Raw genomic sequence first — 16,909 nt, 5'->3', positions numbered from 1 at the left:
TGGCTCGGATGCACCTGCTGTCCACCAGGAAGACCAGGGGCCAGAGAGAGGACCGAGGTGGTGTGAATTTCTGAGCCATGAGGTCTGCTCTCAGAGATACCCTACCCCACCTGTGCTCCCTGTGCTGTGTGTGACCCCTGGGGGCCGGAGTAGCAAGGCAAAGTGTGACCCCACTCTTTTTTTTAAAGATTTATTTATTTGAAAGTCAGAGTTACACAGAGAGAGGAGAGGGAGAGAGAGAGAGAGAGAGAGAGAGAGAGAGAGAGAGAGAGAGAGAGAGAGAGGTCTTCCATCCGATGGTTCACTCCCCAATTGGCCGCAACGGCCAGAGCTGCGCTGATCCACAGCCAGGAGCCAGGAGCTTCTTCTGGGTCTCCCACGCGGGTGCAGAGGCCCAAGGACTTGGGCCATCTTCTACTGCTTTCCCAGATCACAGCAGAGAGTTGGATCGGAAGTGGAGCAGCCGGGACTAGAACCGGCACCCATATGGGATGCTGGCGCTTCAGGCCAGGGCGTTAACCCACTGTGCCACAGCGCCAGCCCCAAGTGACCCCACTCTTGATACAGTCATACTTTATTTTATTCGAAGGGCAGAGCAATACAGAAAGAGGGAGAGACACACAGAGGTCTTTCACCTGCTGGTTCACTCCCCAGACAGCCACCACAGCCAGATCTGAGCCAGGCTGAAAAGCCAGGAGCCAGGAACTCCATCCAGGTCTTCCACGTGGGTGCAGAGGCCCAAGCACTTGACCATCTTCTACTGCCTTGGCAGGCACATTAGCAGGGAGCTGTATCAGAAGCTGAGTAGCTGGGACTCGATCCAGGCACTCTGATTTGAATGCTGGCATTGCAGATGGTGGCTTCACCCACTGGGCCACAATGGCAACCCACATGACTGAGGACCACTTATCTGCTGACGACCTCAACATTACCAAAAAACCCTCCACATATGAGAGGTCATTAAAAAGTTCATGGAAAATGCATACTATGGAGCTGGCACTGTGGCGTAGTGGGCTAAGCCTCTACCTGCAGCGCCAGCATCACGTATGGGCACCAGTTTGTGTCCCGGCTGCTCTTCTTCTGGTCCAGCTCTCTGCTTATGGCCTGGGAAAGCAGTAGAAGATGGCCCAAGTCCTTGATCCCCTGCACCCACATGGGAAGACCTGGAGGAAGCTCCTGGCTCCTGGCTTCAGATAGACCAAGTTTCGGCCATTGCAGCCTTTTGGGAGTGAAACAGCAGATGGAAGACCTCTCTCCCTGTCTCTCTTTCTCTTTGTAACTCTGCCTCTCAAATTTTAAAAAAGGTCTTTAAGAAAATGCATACTATGAAAAAAAAAACAAAACATGGATTTCATTTTTTTTTTGCACCAAATAAACTTACCTTTTAATTTTGTTTTTCCCATGAGCTTTTGCGGTACCCTCATAGTTCTAAGCCATTGTTTCCACACCAGCTGCCTGCTCCACTTGATGCTTAATCAACTCCATGTGTCCAGATCCCACTTCCTGGCCCGGGTGTTTGGCCTGGCCATTAGATGCCAATTGTGAGCCCTGCATTCCGTATGGCAGTTCCTGGACGCAGGTCCCAGCTGTGCGCCCCATTTAAGCTTCCAGCTGATGGTCACTCGAGGAGGCAGCAGGTGATGGTTTAAGTAGTTGGGTCCCTGCCGCCCAGAGAGGAGACCTGGATTGAGTTCCTGGCTCTGGGCTCCCAGCTTTGGCGTGGCCCAATCCTGGCTGTTGCCAGTATCCAGGAAGTGAGAGGATGGGAGCTCTCAGATTCAAAACAAAACAAAACCAAAAAACCCAGTCCCTGACCTCCAACCCTATCTGCACCCCCGCCAGTCTTCCCACCTCTGAGAACCCCTCTCCTGCAGCAAACCCTGGGGTGACGCTTGCGTCTCGGCACGTACTGACAGCTCTTCAGTGCCTACTGTGAAGTCACCGATTTCCAGCACTGTTAGCTCACTCGCTCTTTCTCTCTCTCTTGGATTATTGCCATCACCTCCTGTTTGTCTGGGTCCATCTTGATCGCAGTGCAGTCAGAATGACTTTTTTTTTTTTTTTTTTTTTTTTTTGGACAGGCAGAGTGGATAGTGAGAGAGAGACAGAGAGGAAGGTCTTCCTTTTTGCCGATGGTTCACCCTCCAATGGCCGCTGCGGCCGGCGCATCTCGCTGATCCGAAGCCAGGAGCCAGGTGCTTCTCCTGGTCTCCCATACGGGTGCAGGGCCCAAGGACTTGGGCCATCCTCCACTGCACTCCCGGGCCATAGCAGAGAGCTGGCCTGGAAGAGGGGCAACCAGAATGACCTTTTAAAGATCAAAGTCTGGAGGCCAGAGCGAGCCCTCTAGCCCATACTGGAGTACCAGTCCAAGTTCTGGCTGCTCAGCTTCCGAAAACAGTGGAAGATGGTCCAAGTGCTTGGGCCCCTGTCACCGACCTGGGAGACACAGATGGAGCTCCTGGCTCTTGGCTTTCGCTGTTGGAAGCATATTGGGAGTAAACCAGCATATGGAAGGTCTCTCTTTCTCTCTCGCCTTTCAAATAATTTATATATATATATATATATATACTTAAATCAAAGTCTGGGGGCTGGCTTGTGGCGTAGTGGGTAAAGCTGCCACCTGCAATGTTGGCATCCGATGTGGGCACTGGTTCATGTCCCAGAGCTCCACTTCTGATCCAGCTCTCTGCTGTGGCCTAGGAAAGCAGTGGAAGATGGCCCAAGTCCTTGGGCCCCCACACCCACAGGGGAGACCTGGATGAAGCTCCTGCTCCTAATCGGTCCAGCTCTGGCTGTTGGGGCCATTTGGGGAGTGAACCAGCAGATGGAAGATCTCTCTCTCTCTCTCCCCCTCTCTCTGTAAAACTGCCTTTCAAATAAATAACAATCTTGGTTAAAAATCAAAGTCTGATCATGTCTCTGCAGCTTCCCATCTCAGCTTCCCATTTCTCCCCAAGGTCTCCTTCCTGACCTCATCTCCCACCCCCACCCCCCCCCCCCGGACATGAGATGCTTACGAATCGAATCATTCTTTCCTCTTCCTCTTTGTTGCTGTAAGAGAAGAAATGGCTAAGATCTTGGCACCCCATAGAACAGTCACAGATCTCCAACTCCCACACACACAGTGCTGCACACAGAGCCACACGGTCCACACCCACCGTGGGACACACAGCCCCAGCCAGGCAGTCACAGCTGTTCTGTATCCCCAGGCACAATCCGCTTGGTCCGGCAGACCTAACAGTCACAGGCACCCCTCTCTGTCACCCAGAGTCATTGTCTCGCTCCACGAGCACGCTGTGCTACAACTACATTCACACACACGCTGTCTCTCTCTGCTCCGGACACAAAAGCACTGGAGCTGGACTCCTCCTAGTTTCGGTCAGATCAAACCAGGCAAGGAGCACCAGACTGCAAAGACCCCCAGGGCCGCCTCCACTGTGCTCCTGCCTCCTGCTTTCAGCCTGGCCCAGCCCTGGCCGTTGCGGCCATTTGGGGAAAGAACCAGTGGATGGAAAATCTGTGTCTCTCTGCCTTCCAAACAAATAAACCTTAAAAATAAAGCGACAAACACAAAATTAAGTCTAAAAATGGGCATTTATGTAGTTTGAGAAAATAAGCCACGGAAGGCGACTGAAACCTGGGCGATCAGTTTCGTCCACCTGAAAGGCTTCTAATGGCAACCTGGCTCCCCGCTCTGGCCCCAGACCACCAGCCTTTTAAGCACGCAGTAGCTTAGCGGGGAAACCCTTGCCCCTCATCCCCTGTGAGACCGTGGCACCTGCTCCCCTCCGTCCCCCGCCATCAAGCGCCTCGCGGGAGCTGGGTGGTGCGGAGCATCCGACAGGGCCCGCGGGACCTGGCCTCTATACGCCCCCGCAGCACAGGGGGCTTCCGGTTCCCCTCCGTGAAATGCGGATTTGCAGAGCTGTTCCGGGAGCCCCCACGTGAGGTTCTTCGGCCTGAGCGGGCCCCGGAATTCGGAGCAGCCGCGTGTGGGCTCTGCCTCGCCTGCGCCTCCCGGTGACCTGAATGAAGCCGGATGCTCCGCTTCGGGAAACGGCGAACTGAACGTCCCGGGCCGCTTCGCCCAGCGGGAGTCGCGCCTGCGACCCCGGCTTCGCCCACCCCACGAGCCTCCAGGTCCAGCCCCGCCCATCAGCAGAGCGCAGCCTCCGCGCACGAGCAGTCTCGCGAGATCCGCGCTCCGCCCCGAAGCTGAGTTGTTTGGCCTTTTTCCGCTTCCGTAGTGCGGAGTCGCTGCTCCTGAGCTAGTGCTTCCGGGCCGCAGTCGGGGGAGCCTGTGTGGCGGTGCAAACGGAACCGGACCCCGGAGGGTTCAGTGAGTAGGGGACCGACCTGAGCCCGGGCGTCCCTGCCTGGGCCCCCTCGTTCTAGTCCTTGAAGACCCTGGTGCAGCTTAGCAAGAGGGCCCAGGAATTCGGGGTCCCCAGCCCTGGGACTCAGGGGGCTCCTGGTCGGTTCCCCGTCCCAGGATTCCGATTCGCGAAGCCACCGCGCCGTCTGCCAGGACCCGGCCCTGCCCCGGGCCCCTGAGTCACTCTCCCCTGCCTCCCTGCCTGTCCGCAGGCCTGGGCAGCATGGCCGTGTTCCGGTCGGGCCTCCTGGTGCTGACGACGCCGCTGGCCTCGCTGGCCCCTCGCCTGGCTCCCATCCTGACCTCGGCCTCCCGCCTGGTGAATCACACACTCTATGTGCACCTGCAGCCCGGCATGAGCCTGGAGGGCCCGGCCCAGCCCCAGTCCAGCCCCGTGCAGGCCACGTTCGAGGTTCTCGACTTCATCACGCACTTCTACTGTGGCGCCGACGTCCACAGGCACCTGGACGTGAGAATCCTGCTGACCAACATCCAAACCAAGAGCACCCTCCTCCCACCCCAGCCCAGCTCGGTCCAGAATCTGGCCCACCCCCCGGAAGTGGTGCTGACTGATTTCCAGACCCTGGACGGAAGCCAGTACAACCCGGTGAAGCAGCAGCTGGAGCGTTACGCCACCAGCTGTTACAGCTGTTGTCCGCAGCTCGCCTCGGTGCTGCTGAGCCCCGACTACGGGGCTGGAGAGCTGCCCGCGGAGCCCCTGGATGTGCCCCTCCCCTCCACCATCAGACCAGCTTCCCCCGTGGCTCGGTCTCCAAAGCAGCCGGTGCGCGGCTACCACCGTGGGGCCGTGGGCGGCACGTTCGACCGCCTGCACAATGCCCACAAGGTGCTGCTCAGTGTCGCGTGCGTCCTGGCTCAGGAGCAGCTTGTGGTGGGAGTGGCAGACAAAGATCTGTTGAAGAGTGAGTGGGAGGGACCTGGCTTGAGGCAGTGGAGCACCCCCCCCCCAGCGCGCGCCCGTCCCTTCTCACACCAGGATCAGGGCAGGGCAGGGCCGTCCTTTCCTTCCCGGCGGGCCTGATGCTGAGCTCGTGCTAAGGAAATGTGTTCCGTGGGCACAGGCAGCTCCCTCCGTCACCACTCAGTATACCCCAGTGTGGAATGGAGAACTCTGCCCTTTACCCGCTTCCAGGAGGTGACCTGTGATGAGCGAGCCATAGGCAGCGCTGTCCCAGACAGAGAGGGCTGAAGGAGGGCCTGGCCCTTGGTGGTCTCCATCCCAGGGATGCCCACTGGCCCTCCGAGCGCCCCCTAGTGGCTTCCCGGTAGCCTGTGCTCTGCACAGTGGCCAGCCCTGGCTCGCCTGGCTGTGCTCCCCAGTTTGTCCATCACCAGCGCCAAAGACCCTCGCAGTTCAGCCCTCTCTTCCCACCACCGTCCTGCGGAGAGGACAGTGCTCCGAGACGCCCCCCCAAAACTGCCCCTCCCGTACAAGGATCTGTTCTGGGTTCCTCCCCCAGGCAAGCTGCTCCCTGAGCTGCTCCAACCTTACGCAGAACGCGTGGGACACCTGAGTGAGTTCCTGGTGGACATCAAGCCCTCCTTGACTTTTGATATCACCCCCCTGCTGGACCCCTATGGGCCCGCTGGCTCTGACCCTTCCCTGGAGTTCCTGGTGGTCAGCGAGGAGACCTATCGCGGGGGGATGGCCGTCAACCGCTTCCGCCTCGAGAACGTAACCCCTGGGGGAGCCTGGCAGAGGGCGTGGAGGGGGCGGAGGAAGGCCGCCAGGGCTGACAGCCGTGCCCTGGCGCCAGAGGAGGGAAGAGGGGGCTCAGGGTGGTGGGAAGCAGCGAGGAGGACCTGGTCCGTTGCCCACAGAGCTGGAGGCGGCGCCCGGGGTAGGTAGGGGGCGACACTGGGGTGGGTCGGGTGTCGGGCTCCAGCCTTGCTCTCAGCGCCTTGCCTGCGCCTCAGGACTTGGAGGAGCTCGCGCTGTACCAGATCCAGCTGCTGAAGGACCTGAGCCACGCGGAACACGAGGAGGAGAAGGTCAGCTCCTCCAGCTTGCGCCAGCGCATGCTGGGAAATCTGCTTCGGCCTCCGAATGTAAGAGTCCCGTCCCCCGGCTTGAGTTCGCTGGAAATGCGGAGGGTGAAATCGAGGGGTCCAGCTCCCAAACCGAGGACCCTAGTGACGGCGGGGCCACTCTGCTCCACTCCAGAAGAGGCCAGAGCTCCCCCCGGGTCTCTATGTGCTCGGGCTGACCGGCATCAGCGGCTCTGGGAAGAGCTCTATAGCCAAGCGCCTGAAGGGCCTTGGGGCCTTTATCATCGACAGCGACCAGCTGGGCCATCGGGCCTACGCCCCAGGCGGCCCTGCCTACCAGCCTGTGGTGGAAGCCTTTGGCACAGGTACTGGCTCGGGAGGCTGCGGGGGCCTGGCCCGGAGGGCTGGCCAGGCCCCCGGCTCAGGGCTCCATCTCCGCTACCAGACATCCTCCATAAAGACGGCACTATCAACAGGAAGGTGCTGGGCAGCCGCGTGTTTGGGAACAAGGTGAGCGCCCACCTGGCCAGGGCCCCTCGGCTGCCCCCGGACCCAGCGGTGGGCTCTGACTGTGACCCGGCCAGGACGCCGCGCTCCACACAGGCGCTCCCACCCTGACCACTCTCCCCACGCCCGCCTCCACATGGGCGCTCCCACCCTGACCACTCTCCCCACGCCCGCCTCCACACGGGCGCTCCTACGCCCACCTCCAGAAACAGCTGAAGACCCTCACGGACATCATGTGGCCGCTGATAGCCAAGCTGGCCCGGGAGGAGATGGCGCTGGCTGTGGCTCAGGGTGAGTGGAGCGAGGCGGAGACAGCCAAGGGGGGCGGCTAGACAGATGCCGCCGTCCCCCCACCCCGGGATGTCCCTGCCCCAGCCAGGCCGTCTCCTTTCCCTGGGACTGTGTCGGGGTGGCCAGGTGGCGAGGGCTACTGGTGGCGCCGGGTGTCCCCGCAGGAAAGCGTGTGTGCGTGATCGATGCCGCCATGCTGCTTGAGGCCGGCTGGCAGGACATGGTGCACGAGGTGTGGACCGTGATCATCCCCGAGACGGAGGTATCTCGCCCTCCCCCTCACGCCGCGTGGGCGGGACCCTGCTGAGCCGCCGGGCTGAGCCGGGACACCTTTGGCACAGGCCGTGCGGCGCATCGTGGAGCGGGATGGGCTGAGTGAAGCCGCGGCGCAGAGCCGGCTGCAGAGCCAGATGAGCGGGCAGCAGCTCGTGGCCCAGAGCCACGTGGTGCTGAGCACGCTGTGGGAGCCCCACGTCACGCAGCGCCAGGTTGGTGCCCAGGGGAGGCAGGGGCCGGGAGGGTGTCCGGCGGGTGCCCGTCTGACCCTGTGCTCTCTTCTCCCCGCGTGCGAAGGTGGAGAAGGCCTGGGAGCTCCTGCAGAAGCGCATGCCCCAGGCCTGAGCCGGCAGGCCAGACCAGACGCTGCACGTGATCCAGCGGGGAGGGGGATGAGCGCCCTGGGCTCCGTGCCGAGCTGCGCAGGACGCAGCCGGCCTGGCGGTCCAGGGAAGCCTACTCACAGGCTGCTGTTTGGCCAGCAGTGAGGCTGCGGCTCCACCCCTCAGCGTTGCCCGCAGGTGTTTGATACCAGGCGAATGGGTCGAGAACACTAGAACTTGTAGCGGCATTAAAGGTTAATATTGCCAGGTGCAGCCTGCGTGGTGTCTGCTTCCTGCTCCAATGCCTGTAGGCTCACCGGGGGCTTCCCGCCCCAAGTGCGGGGCCCAGTCCCGAGCCGGAAGCTGGGCAGTGCGGTGGTCAGGAGCCTGACCCCCATTCTCAGGTCAACCTTGGCCCTACCACTGACTAGCCAGCTGTGTGCCTTTGCGTGTGTTACAGGGATTCTTGGCACCGCAGCGGAACCAACAGGCTGGGGCCAACTCCGCAGATGCCCTCCAGGCACCGCGGGGCGGGGGAGGGGGGCTCTGCACTCACAGCCCGGTGCCTGGGTCAGATAGGCCGGGAGGGAGCTCCGCGGGGTGGGGGTGGGTGCGGCCAGCGCGCGCGCACGTCGTCGCCACAGCATTCCCACGAGCCTGCGGGACGGGCCCGTTGTAGAGAATGCGTTCACGGCGCCTTCACCCCGCGGCTTAACGTGGGGAGCGCAGGGACCCACGGGCGCCCACCTGACCGCCCGGCTCCGCCAGCTGCACCTGGGGCTACAGCTTGGTGCCGCGCACGCGCAGTGCTCTGGCCCCGCCCTCTGCAGCCGAGCGCGGATTGGTGGGGTCGGGCCACGTGGGCACACCGCCCTCTTCCTCGCAGCAGGGGGCCCGCCCGCTGGCTTGTTTCCGGTTCGGTGGGTCCACGATGACAGAGCCGGGCGCCTCTCCCGAGGACCCCTGGGTCAAGGCAAGCCCCGTGGGCGCGCACGCCGGCGAGGGGAGGGCGGGTCGGGCTCGCGCACGTAGGGGGCCCGGAAGACGAGGGGCTTCCCTCCTGTCCCCAAAGTTCCCCCTGCTCTCCGGGCCCCGGGGCTGCCGAGAAGACAGCTCTCACCCCGCGTGTGCCCAGGTGGGGAGACAAACGAGGCGTGTGTGCTCGCGCGTGAGCGGACGGGGGTGCTGGGGGCCGGGAGGAGGAGGGGTGGGGGTGGCGTTCGGGCGAATCCTGCGGCTGCCCGCGGCCCCGCCGTGTGGGGGTCGGGGTCGCGGAGTGAGAGGCGCCTCCCGCGTGGCGGGGGTCTGACAGCTCTCGCTTGCCCCGTGCCGCAGGTGGAGTACGCCTACAGCGACAACAGCCTGGATCCCGGTGAGTGCCGCCCCCAGCGTCCTCAGCCTTGACAGCCACACCTGAGCACAGTCCACTGTCCCTGGGCCGAGCCCCGGCTTGGGTAGCAAGGGAGGAGCCGCGGGATGGGCAGGAAGCAACCACGGGTTGCTAATTCCCAGGAGCAGGAGACGATGCAAACAGTGGCAGCTGGTCGCTCTCCCCGCGGTCAGCTGCCTCTCTCTGGGCCGGACGCTGCGACTGCAGACCGGTGGGGCCATGCAGACTCTGCGGCGTGGCGTGGCAGGGAGTGGGAGCCCAGTGTGGCTGGAGTTTGGGTGGAAGGGGAGAGCCCACCGGGGTCTGAGGACCGGCCATGTTCCCCACCCCACCGCTCAGTGACTGGGGCCTCTCCTCCAGGGCTGTTCGTAGACAGCTCCAGCAAGGGGAGCGTGGTGTCCAGAGCTAACAGCATCGGGTCCACCAGTGCCTCTTCCGTCCCCAACACAGGTAGGCAGCAGCACCCCTTCCCTGGCCTGGAGGGACACAGGAATGCTACCATCTTGGTGCCCCTCCTAGTGGACAGGGACGCCTGGGCCCCAGTGCCAGACCCAGGGTTGCACCGCCCTTCGCTCCATCTTCCCAGCCGGGCAAAGCGGGGATGGCAGGGCCCCAGGACGACCTGTCGCTGTCCCCACCTCTGTGCACAGATGATGAGGACAGTGACTATCACCAGGAGTCCTACAAGGAGTCCTACAAAGACCGGCGGCGGCGAGCACACACGCAGGCTGAACAGAAGAGGAGGGACGCCATCAAGGTGACTGGGCAGGCCCGTGCCTCGGCCAGTGAGGGGGACGCCATCAAGGTGACTGGGCAGGCCCGTGCCTCGGCCAGTGAGGGCGGGCTCCGGCCCTCAGGCCTTGCAGGCAGCCAGGCCAGCCCGGGCACGAGCACCTCCCTGCTCCTCACTGCTCCGAGCCTGGAACTGGGGTGCCTGGGAGAAGTCTGGTGCATAGGTCCGAGTCCCTTGGGGTTGAGGAATCCATGTCCCCTGCTGTCTGCTCTGCAGAGAGGCTATGACGACCTTCAGACCATCGTCCCCACCTGCCAGCAGCAGGACTTCTCCATCGGCTCCCAGAAGCTCAGCAAAGCCATCGTTCTGCAGAAGAGTAGGGCCCGGGAGCACCCTGGGGAGGGGGCTGCGGTGCAGGGGAAGGGACACCCGCTTTATCCTGGCTGACCTGACGTGCCCTCTGTGCCCGCCCCTTCTCGCCCTGCCCTAGCCATCGACTACATCCAGTTTTTGCACAAAGAAAAGAAAAAACAGGAGGAGGAGGTGTCCACACTCCGCAAGGATGTCACAGCCCTAAAGATCATGAAAGTGTAAGAGGGGTGCCGAACTGGGGCAGCCGGAGCTCCCAAGGGGACCTGGAGGCCAGCATCTGTGTCCTGGTGTTCAAAGGCCACATCAGATAATGCAGTGTGGAGAATGCTCACTCCCGGAGGTGGGCGCTCAGGCAGGGCGCTAACCGCCCGTCACAGCACTGAGCGATGCCTGTTGGAGTAACCCAGGGAGGCTGGAAGTCACCACCTCTGACCTAGAAGCAGTGCCAAGCTGGTTCCGGGGGGGCCCAGCAGGTGACCCCATCGCGCTGCCGGGGCCGGCAGAGCTGCTGCGGCCTCTCAGCCCTGGCCTGCCTGCTTTCAGGAACTATGAGCAGATTGTGAAGGCGCACCAGGACAACCCCAGTGAGGGCAAGGACCAGGTCTCGGACCAGGTCAAGTTCAACGTGTTTCAAGGCATCATGGACTCCCTGTTCCAGTCCTTCAATGCCTCCATCTCTGTGGCCAGCTTCCAGGAGCTGTCAGCCTGCGTCTTCAGCTGGATCGAGGAGCACTGCAAGCCGCAGGTACGGGCACCTCGGGCAGGGGCCGGCTCTTCTCCCTCGCCTCAGGCAAAGCAGCCTAAGACGGTTGCTCAGGAAAGCAAGGTAACTGCTTTCAGACTTTTTAAAAAAAAAAAATTATTTGAAAGGGTGACAGAGTTTTGCACTGGTTCACTCCCACAACAGCTAGGTCTGGCCGCGCTGAAGCCAGGAGCCAAAACTCCAACTAGGGCTCCCACAGGAGTGGCAGGGCCCAAGTACTCAGCAGAAAGGTGCACCGGAAGTGGAATAGCTGGGACTTGAACCCCCTCCAGTGTGGGACGGGGGATGGCAGGTGGTGGCTCACCCGCTGGGCCACGATGCGCTGCGTTTCTAGGCTTTTTTTTTTTTGACAGAGTGGACAGTGAGAGAGACAGAAAGGTGTTCCTTTTGCCGTTGGTTCACCCTCCAATGGCCGCTGCGGCTGGCGCACTGTGCTGATCCAAAGCCAGGAGCCTGGTGCTTCTCCTGGTCTCCCATGGGGTGCAGGGCCCAAGGACTTGGGCCATCCTCCACTGCACTCCCGGGCCATAGCAGAGAGCTGGCCTGGAAGAGGGGCAACCGGGACAGGATTGGTGCCCTGACCGGGACTAGAACCCGGTGTGCCGGCGCCGCAAGGCGAAGGATTAGCCTGTTGAGCCGCAGCGCCGGCTGTTTCTAGGCTTCTTGAGGGTGTTCCTGCAGCGCTCCACCTCCGCGTCTTCGCTGTCCAGCCTGTTTCCACGAGGGCTGCATTTGGCAACGTGAGGGCTCCCTGGGCACCAGGCCCGGCTCCCGGCCTCTGTGCCGCACAGGCTGTGGCTGTGCCATCGCCAGTCCTTGGCTGCCCCGCCACGTGGAAGCCCCCACCGTCTGCCACAGTTACTTGGGGTTTTTCGGAAACATGAAGACTCCGTGACCCCACGCCCAGGCCGACTAAAGGAGTTGCCAGGGCTCCTCTCTCACACCTGTGATGGAGGGCGACCGGCACGGCAGCCCGGCTTTTGAAGCCCAGCTGCTACGTCTGAGGCTGGAGCTGTGTCTTGAGATTCTTTTGTTCCCCAACATTTTTATTGTGAAACACTTGGAGCAGAATGCAGCATTGAGAGAATTTTCACAATGAACACGCACTTAAAATTCTACTCTTTTGTCTACGTGCACTTTCCCAAAGAGCACATCTGCGCTCACAGGTGTGGGACAGCCGTGTCCTCACCTGGGCACCGTCCCTCCCTCTGCCTTGCCAGACCCTGCGGGAGATCGTGATCGGCGTCCTGCACCAACTGAAGAACCAGCTCTACTGACCAGCTCCAGGAACCCTGCGGAGCTGCCGATGGGGACAGCCCTCGCGCCTCCTGCTGCACAGCTGTGGAGCCGGCAGGCCCGAGACTGGACTGAAGCCTCACACCGGTCAGCTGGCTCCTACTGGGTGTTTGGTTTTCCTAGTCCCATTCCATCTGCGGTGGGGCTGGGCTGTGTGTTTTCTTTTTTGTGAAAGCTTCTGATTAATTTATTATATTGACCATAAAACTCAAACCTGCCCAGTCTTCCCCAGCCCCATGGAAGTCCTTGGGGGCGGGGGTCTGCTCTGAGCATCCCGGAGAACCCCTGGCCTCGGATTGCTGCTCACGATCCCCTCTGTTTGGAAACTGCTTTGTCTCCTGGGTCACATCGGCCCAAGTGTGACCATTCTGACAGCTGGGTGGGAGACAGAGGAAATACTCCCCTAGCCGTGTAGCGCCTGGGCCAGGGCCGCCTCGTCCGTCCGAGGGTTCCCCTGCACCCCGCTCCAGGAGGGAGGGGCGGCTCCCTCGATCTGCTTCTGCCTGCTCTTTCCCACGGGCAGCAGCACCTCACGCGACGGCAGGTGTGACACAGCACTACATACTTGAAACTTTTTATTTTTCTAAACACCAAAAACACAATTTTGTTAAAGCTACAATTTTGGAAAGTTAACTGGGCCTCAAAACTAGCCCCAACCCCTTTTCTTAAGGCGGAGGGCGGCTTTTGCTGAGAGATTTCTTTTTTAAAGGTCTGTTTTCACTTATATTAAGCACAGCAACAGAGACAGCCGTTTTGTCTGCGGGTTCACTCCCCAGATGCCCACAGTAGCTAAGACTGGGCTTGGCGGAAGCCAGGGGCCCAGATCTCCATCCAGGTGTCCCATGTGGGTGCAGGGGCCCAAGCAGCTGGAGCCATCCTCTGCTGCCTCCCAGGGGGCACTGATAGGAAGTGATGGACGTGCAGTGGCTGGGACCTGAACCCGCTGTGCCCACCCCATCCCCGCAGCCTTTCTGTCATACTTGTCCGGGTCTCTGTCTCCCAGGCGCCTCAGACGCTGGTGCGTAACAGCCTCTCTCTGCCCCTGTCCTCCAAGTTCCCCTCCAAGCCTTCCTCAGGTTCGATATCTGGGAGGTTTGACTATCCAGAGGAAATGGAATATTTTTATATCAAATTATATTACAATAAATATTGCCAAATGCTTTCCTTTAGCACTGTTGGGTCTTAAACGTCAGTGACATGGGCGTGACCGTCCACGCCCTCCACCCAGTACACTGGTGCCTTCCTCCGGGCTGCTTTGCTCACGGTGGGGAACAACAAAGGCCAAGCTGAAGAAGGCAGCCGTTCCAGCCCAGCTTTCATTGCCTGTCCTCAGGCCTGGGGGAGGCCCTCAGGGGTCTGGGAGCTTGACGTCATGGTCTTCGTCTGTCTCTATCCCAACTTCCTCCTGTGGGGCAGGGAGTCAAGTGACTGCGGTGTCCCTGGGGAGGACCCAGTGGAGCAGGGAAAGCAGCAAGTGTCACTTACAAAGAACTGCTTCTTGCTCTTGGGGTATCCTTCCAGGATCGCATCGGACAGCTCTGTTGCCTGAGAAACAGAACCACCCCCTTCAGAGCCTGCGGCCGGGTCCACGGCAGTGGCCGCATTGCCAAGGAGCTCCCGCACACTCACCATGCGCTTCCGCTTCCTCCACTCCTTGCAGTACTTCTGTCTCTCCTTGTAGACCTGCAGGAACAGGGTCCTCTAAGCCCCCAGGCCCACAGCAGCCCGCGGGGGCCGTCCTCCCTCCTCCCCGGCCCTCCCAGCTCACCTCCTCTTTCTCCTCCGGAGTCACGTGGTTGGCGGCTGCTTTGATGTTCTGCAGCCTCTCTCGGTAGCCCGCACACTCCTCCTGCAACTCCCGGATCTCCTTCTGCATCTCCGGCGTGGTCAGGGCACTCGATAAGTCCTTCAGCTCTGAAACCACACCGCCCTGGGGTCATGACCCAGGAGGGGGCTGCTCCCGGGGCTGGAAAACAGGCTCCCATCTTGCTCCCTGCTCTGGGCTCCACCCAGAACAGAGCCGCGTTCTGGAAATAAGGCGCACACGGCAGGCCACTTTTTCTGCTTTGCCTTCCTCCTCCATCCTCAGGTAGCGGTGGGCTCAGGTGGAGCCGGTTAGAGACGCAGGTGTCAGGGGCTCGTCTGTTGCCCGTCTGTACGTGAATGCCGTCAGTTACCCGACGTCAGGTGTGCCCAAGGCGGCCCGGCAGAGGGGTTTTGTCTGCAGCAAGGGCTGCGGCAGCGGACCCTTCACTCCTCACCCCTACACTGCCCCTGACCGCGAGGGCACCAGGCGGCCCAGTCCTACCAGCTTCCATGTGGCGGCAGCTCTGTTGCAAGCTCTGCACCTTCGCTGTCAGGGCCACGATTTTGGCGTCCAGGCCTTGGAGGTCAGCGTCACTCACGGTGTCCAACTGGGCCTGCCAGAGGAGGGAAGCGTTGTGATGTGAGGAATGGGGACGGGAACACGCAGCTGCGAGCGCCCCCTGCAGACACTGGAGAGCAACGGGCAGCAGCACTGGGAAGACAGTGGGCGGGTACCTCTGAGACACCACCTGAGTCCTGGGCCCAGAGAAAAGTGACAAAGGACAGGTGAAACTTAACGCCTGTCCTTGGGGCGCTTCCAAGCTGGCAGGACGCTGAACAAGACAGATCTTTCCAGGTGGGGATAAAGCCACTCAGTGGGCTGAGGGAGTAAAGGAACTCAGGGGACCCAGAGCACAGGCCTCGCAGCACGAGGCCTGGGGGAGCTGTTGGCTCCAGAAGAGTGAGGCACTCCGCTCAGGGGACCGTGGTGGGATCAGTGAGGGTCCTGTCAGCTGGCGGGGGGTGGGGGAGTGGGGGGGAGGGGACAGCCAGACTGGAGCGCCAGCCTGGGCACTCGGGGCCTTGCTTAGGCAAGGTGAACCTTTAGTGCAGGGGCCAGCGAACCGCCAGCTCGCTCTGGCCAGATCTCATTTCCGACAACAGAACTGCATGGGGACAGCCACACCCACTGCTGCTTCTGTCCTGCAGCAGCAGGGCTGAGTATGGGGACAGAAGTGACAGTGGCCCCCAAGGCGGAAAGATGCAGTGCCGCACTCCAGTCTGCCCACCCCCTCCAGATTCCCGGGAGGTCATGGAGGAGGAGCCTCGAAGGCAGTCTGGTCCAGCTCCACAGGCGATGCTGGAGACCACAGTGAGCGCTGGGGTCTGCCCTGGAGGCGCTTCGGTTCCCAGGGAGCCAAGGACGCCACGGTAGCGGTAACGCGGCCCGCCCAGAGGCAGGGCCGGTGAGGCAGCTGGAAACCCCACCGGGGGCTGAGGGCTGGGCGCCAAGTACGGGAAGTGGAAGGCCTCGGCACTGTCTGGTGACCCGGGGTCGGCAGTGGACAGCGCCCCCTGCTGTGAAGTCTGTGGGGAGAGGTTCGGGAGGGCAGCGCCGGCCTGAGGGGCCTGGGGGCGGAGTGGGGACTCAGGCCGGAGTCTGCCCGGGTGCTGGGGCCCCCGGGTGGGGCTCCCCTCGTCACCCACCGCGTTCCACGTCTGGGAACCCCACGACGTGTGGCTCCGGCAAGGGCACGGGCCCGTGACGGAGGTCCCCGCCGGGCCCTCACCTGGTCCGCGAAGTAGATCTTCTGCTTGCCGTACGCCTTCTCCCTGATCTTGCCCTGCTGCGCCAGCTGCTCCAGCGCCTTCACCACCGCCTGGCGGGCACAGGGGCGGGGAGCCGGTGGCGGACTTCGCCCAGGCCCGAGGGGTCCCACGGGGGCGGGGGTCCCGAGGGAGGGGCTCACCGCCTTGCCCAGCCCGTGCTCCCGCTGCAGGTTCCCGAACACGTCCTGGGCGCTGTAGGGCCGGTTCTGCTCCTGCAGGTACCTCAGGAGGATCGCGGGGGCTGAGGGCAGAGACGAGGCAGGGGAAGGCGTCCGCCGAGCCCCTCGCCGCCCGCCCGCCCGCCCGCCGCGGCCTCCGCCGGGCCCGCGCACCGTTACCTCCCGCCGCCGCTTCTGCCCGGCCTTTACTCATGGTTTCCCGCCGCCACACTCAAAGCCGGACGTCGCAGTTGCTCCGGGCGACGGCTCCTTCCGGCGGCGCGCGCGGGGGGCGGGGCCTCGAGCGCGATTGGCTGAGGCGGAAACCGTGGCGAGGCGCGCCGCGGCCCCAGCCGGCCGCCGTAGCTCGCCCCCGCGCGGAGCCGGTGGTCGGAACCCGGCCCTGCGGACCGCCGCCCCCGGCCCCTCCGCGCGACGGCTGCAGTTCAGAGCGCTTCCGGCCGCAGCTGAGCACTCGTGCCCTTGCGCTAGGCCCAGAGCGAACGGGAAGAAGCTTCGAGGACAGAGTCCCGTGCTGGGCTGGACGTGTCCCGATCCCGCGGGGTCGTGCTCTTCCGCCAGTTGGCTTCTTCGTTTGTCAAACAGGAACAATTGGTATTTGTAGCAGGGTGGTTGGGAAAACTCCACAGAAAGCGTCAGCGCCGTGCGGGGCGCAGAACCCGACCCTGTTTTCCCCGCTCCGCCCACAGGGGGCGCTCGACACCTGCCGTGGTTTGAGCGCCCAGGAAAGGCAGGGTGGAAAGGGCTGGCTAAGC

General features: G+C 62.2%; 3 protein-coding genes across 12 annotated transcripts; 2 read left to right on the top strand and 1 right to left on the bottom strand.

The window, feature by feature from the left end:
- Positions 1-4,237: 4,237 nt before the first annotated feature.
- On the top strand, positions 4,238-7,848 carry COASY (Coenzyme A synthase). Its single transcript, XM_062175602.1, has 10 exons — positions 4,238-4,342; positions 4,591-5,301; positions 5,860-6,074; positions 6,317-6,448; positions 6,564-6,753; positions 6,834-6,898; positions 7,102-7,186; positions 7,351-7,448; positions 7,528-7,674; positions 7,760-7,848. Exons 2-10 carry the CDS (start codon positions 4,602-4,604, stop codon positions 7,805-7,807), a joined length of 1,680 nt encoding a protein of 559 aa, XP_062031586.1. The 5' UTR covers positions 4,238-4,342; positions 4,591-4,601; the 3' UTR covers positions 7,808-7,848.
- A 102-nt stretch (positions 7,849-7,950) lies between these two features.
- On the top strand, positions 7,951-13,508 carry MLX (MAX dimerization protein MLX). Of its 10 annotated transcripts, none has more exons than XM_062175612.1 (9): positions 7,951-8,039; positions 8,672-8,758; positions 9,121-9,157; positions 9,548-9,625; positions 9,826-9,932; positions 10,185-10,284; positions 10,399-10,498; positions 10,824-11,025; positions 12,264-13,508. In XM_062175612.1, exons 2-9 carry the CDS (start codon positions 8,717-8,719, stop codon positions 12,318-12,320), a joined length of 723 nt encoding a protein of 240 aa, XP_062031596.1. In that variant the 5' UTR covers positions 7,951-8,039; positions 8,672-8,716; the 3' UTR covers positions 12,321-13,508. The 10 variants fall into 10 exon arrangements, with proteins under 10 accessions (XP_062031596.1, XP_062031594.1, XP_062031595.1 ...); XM_062175610.1 differs by having other exon boundaries at positions 9,826-9,980; XM_062175611.1 differs by having other exon boundaries at positions 9,536-9,625.
- PSMC3IP (PSMC3 interacting protein) lies at positions 13,476-16,400 on the bottom strand. The gene is made up of 8 exons (XM_062175613.1): positions 16,314-16,400; positions 16,116-16,216; positions 15,936-16,025; positions 14,648-14,759; positions 14,108-14,253; positions 13,969-14,022; positions 13,825-13,884; positions 13,476-13,744 (listed from the first exon to the last, which is right to left on the bottom strand). The coding sequence occupies exons 1-8, from the start codon at positions 16,345-16,347 to the stop codon at positions 13,688-13,690; spliced, it is 654 nt and encodes a 217-aa protein (XP_062031597.1). The 5' UTR covers positions 16,348-16,400; the 3' UTR covers positions 13,476-13,687.
- Positions 16,401-16,909: the final 509 nt, after the last annotated feature.

Source organism: Lepus europaeus, chromosome 18 (assembly GCF_033115175.1).
Source record: "Lepus europaeus isolate LE1 chromosome 18, mLepTim1.pri, whole genome shotgun sequence".
NCBI lineage: Eukaryota > Metazoa > Chordata > Mammalia > Lagomorpha > Leporidae > Lepus > Lepus europaeus.
The sequence above is the reverse complement of the archived record's forward strand: the minus strand, read 5'-3'. Positions and strand labels throughout refer to the sequence as shown.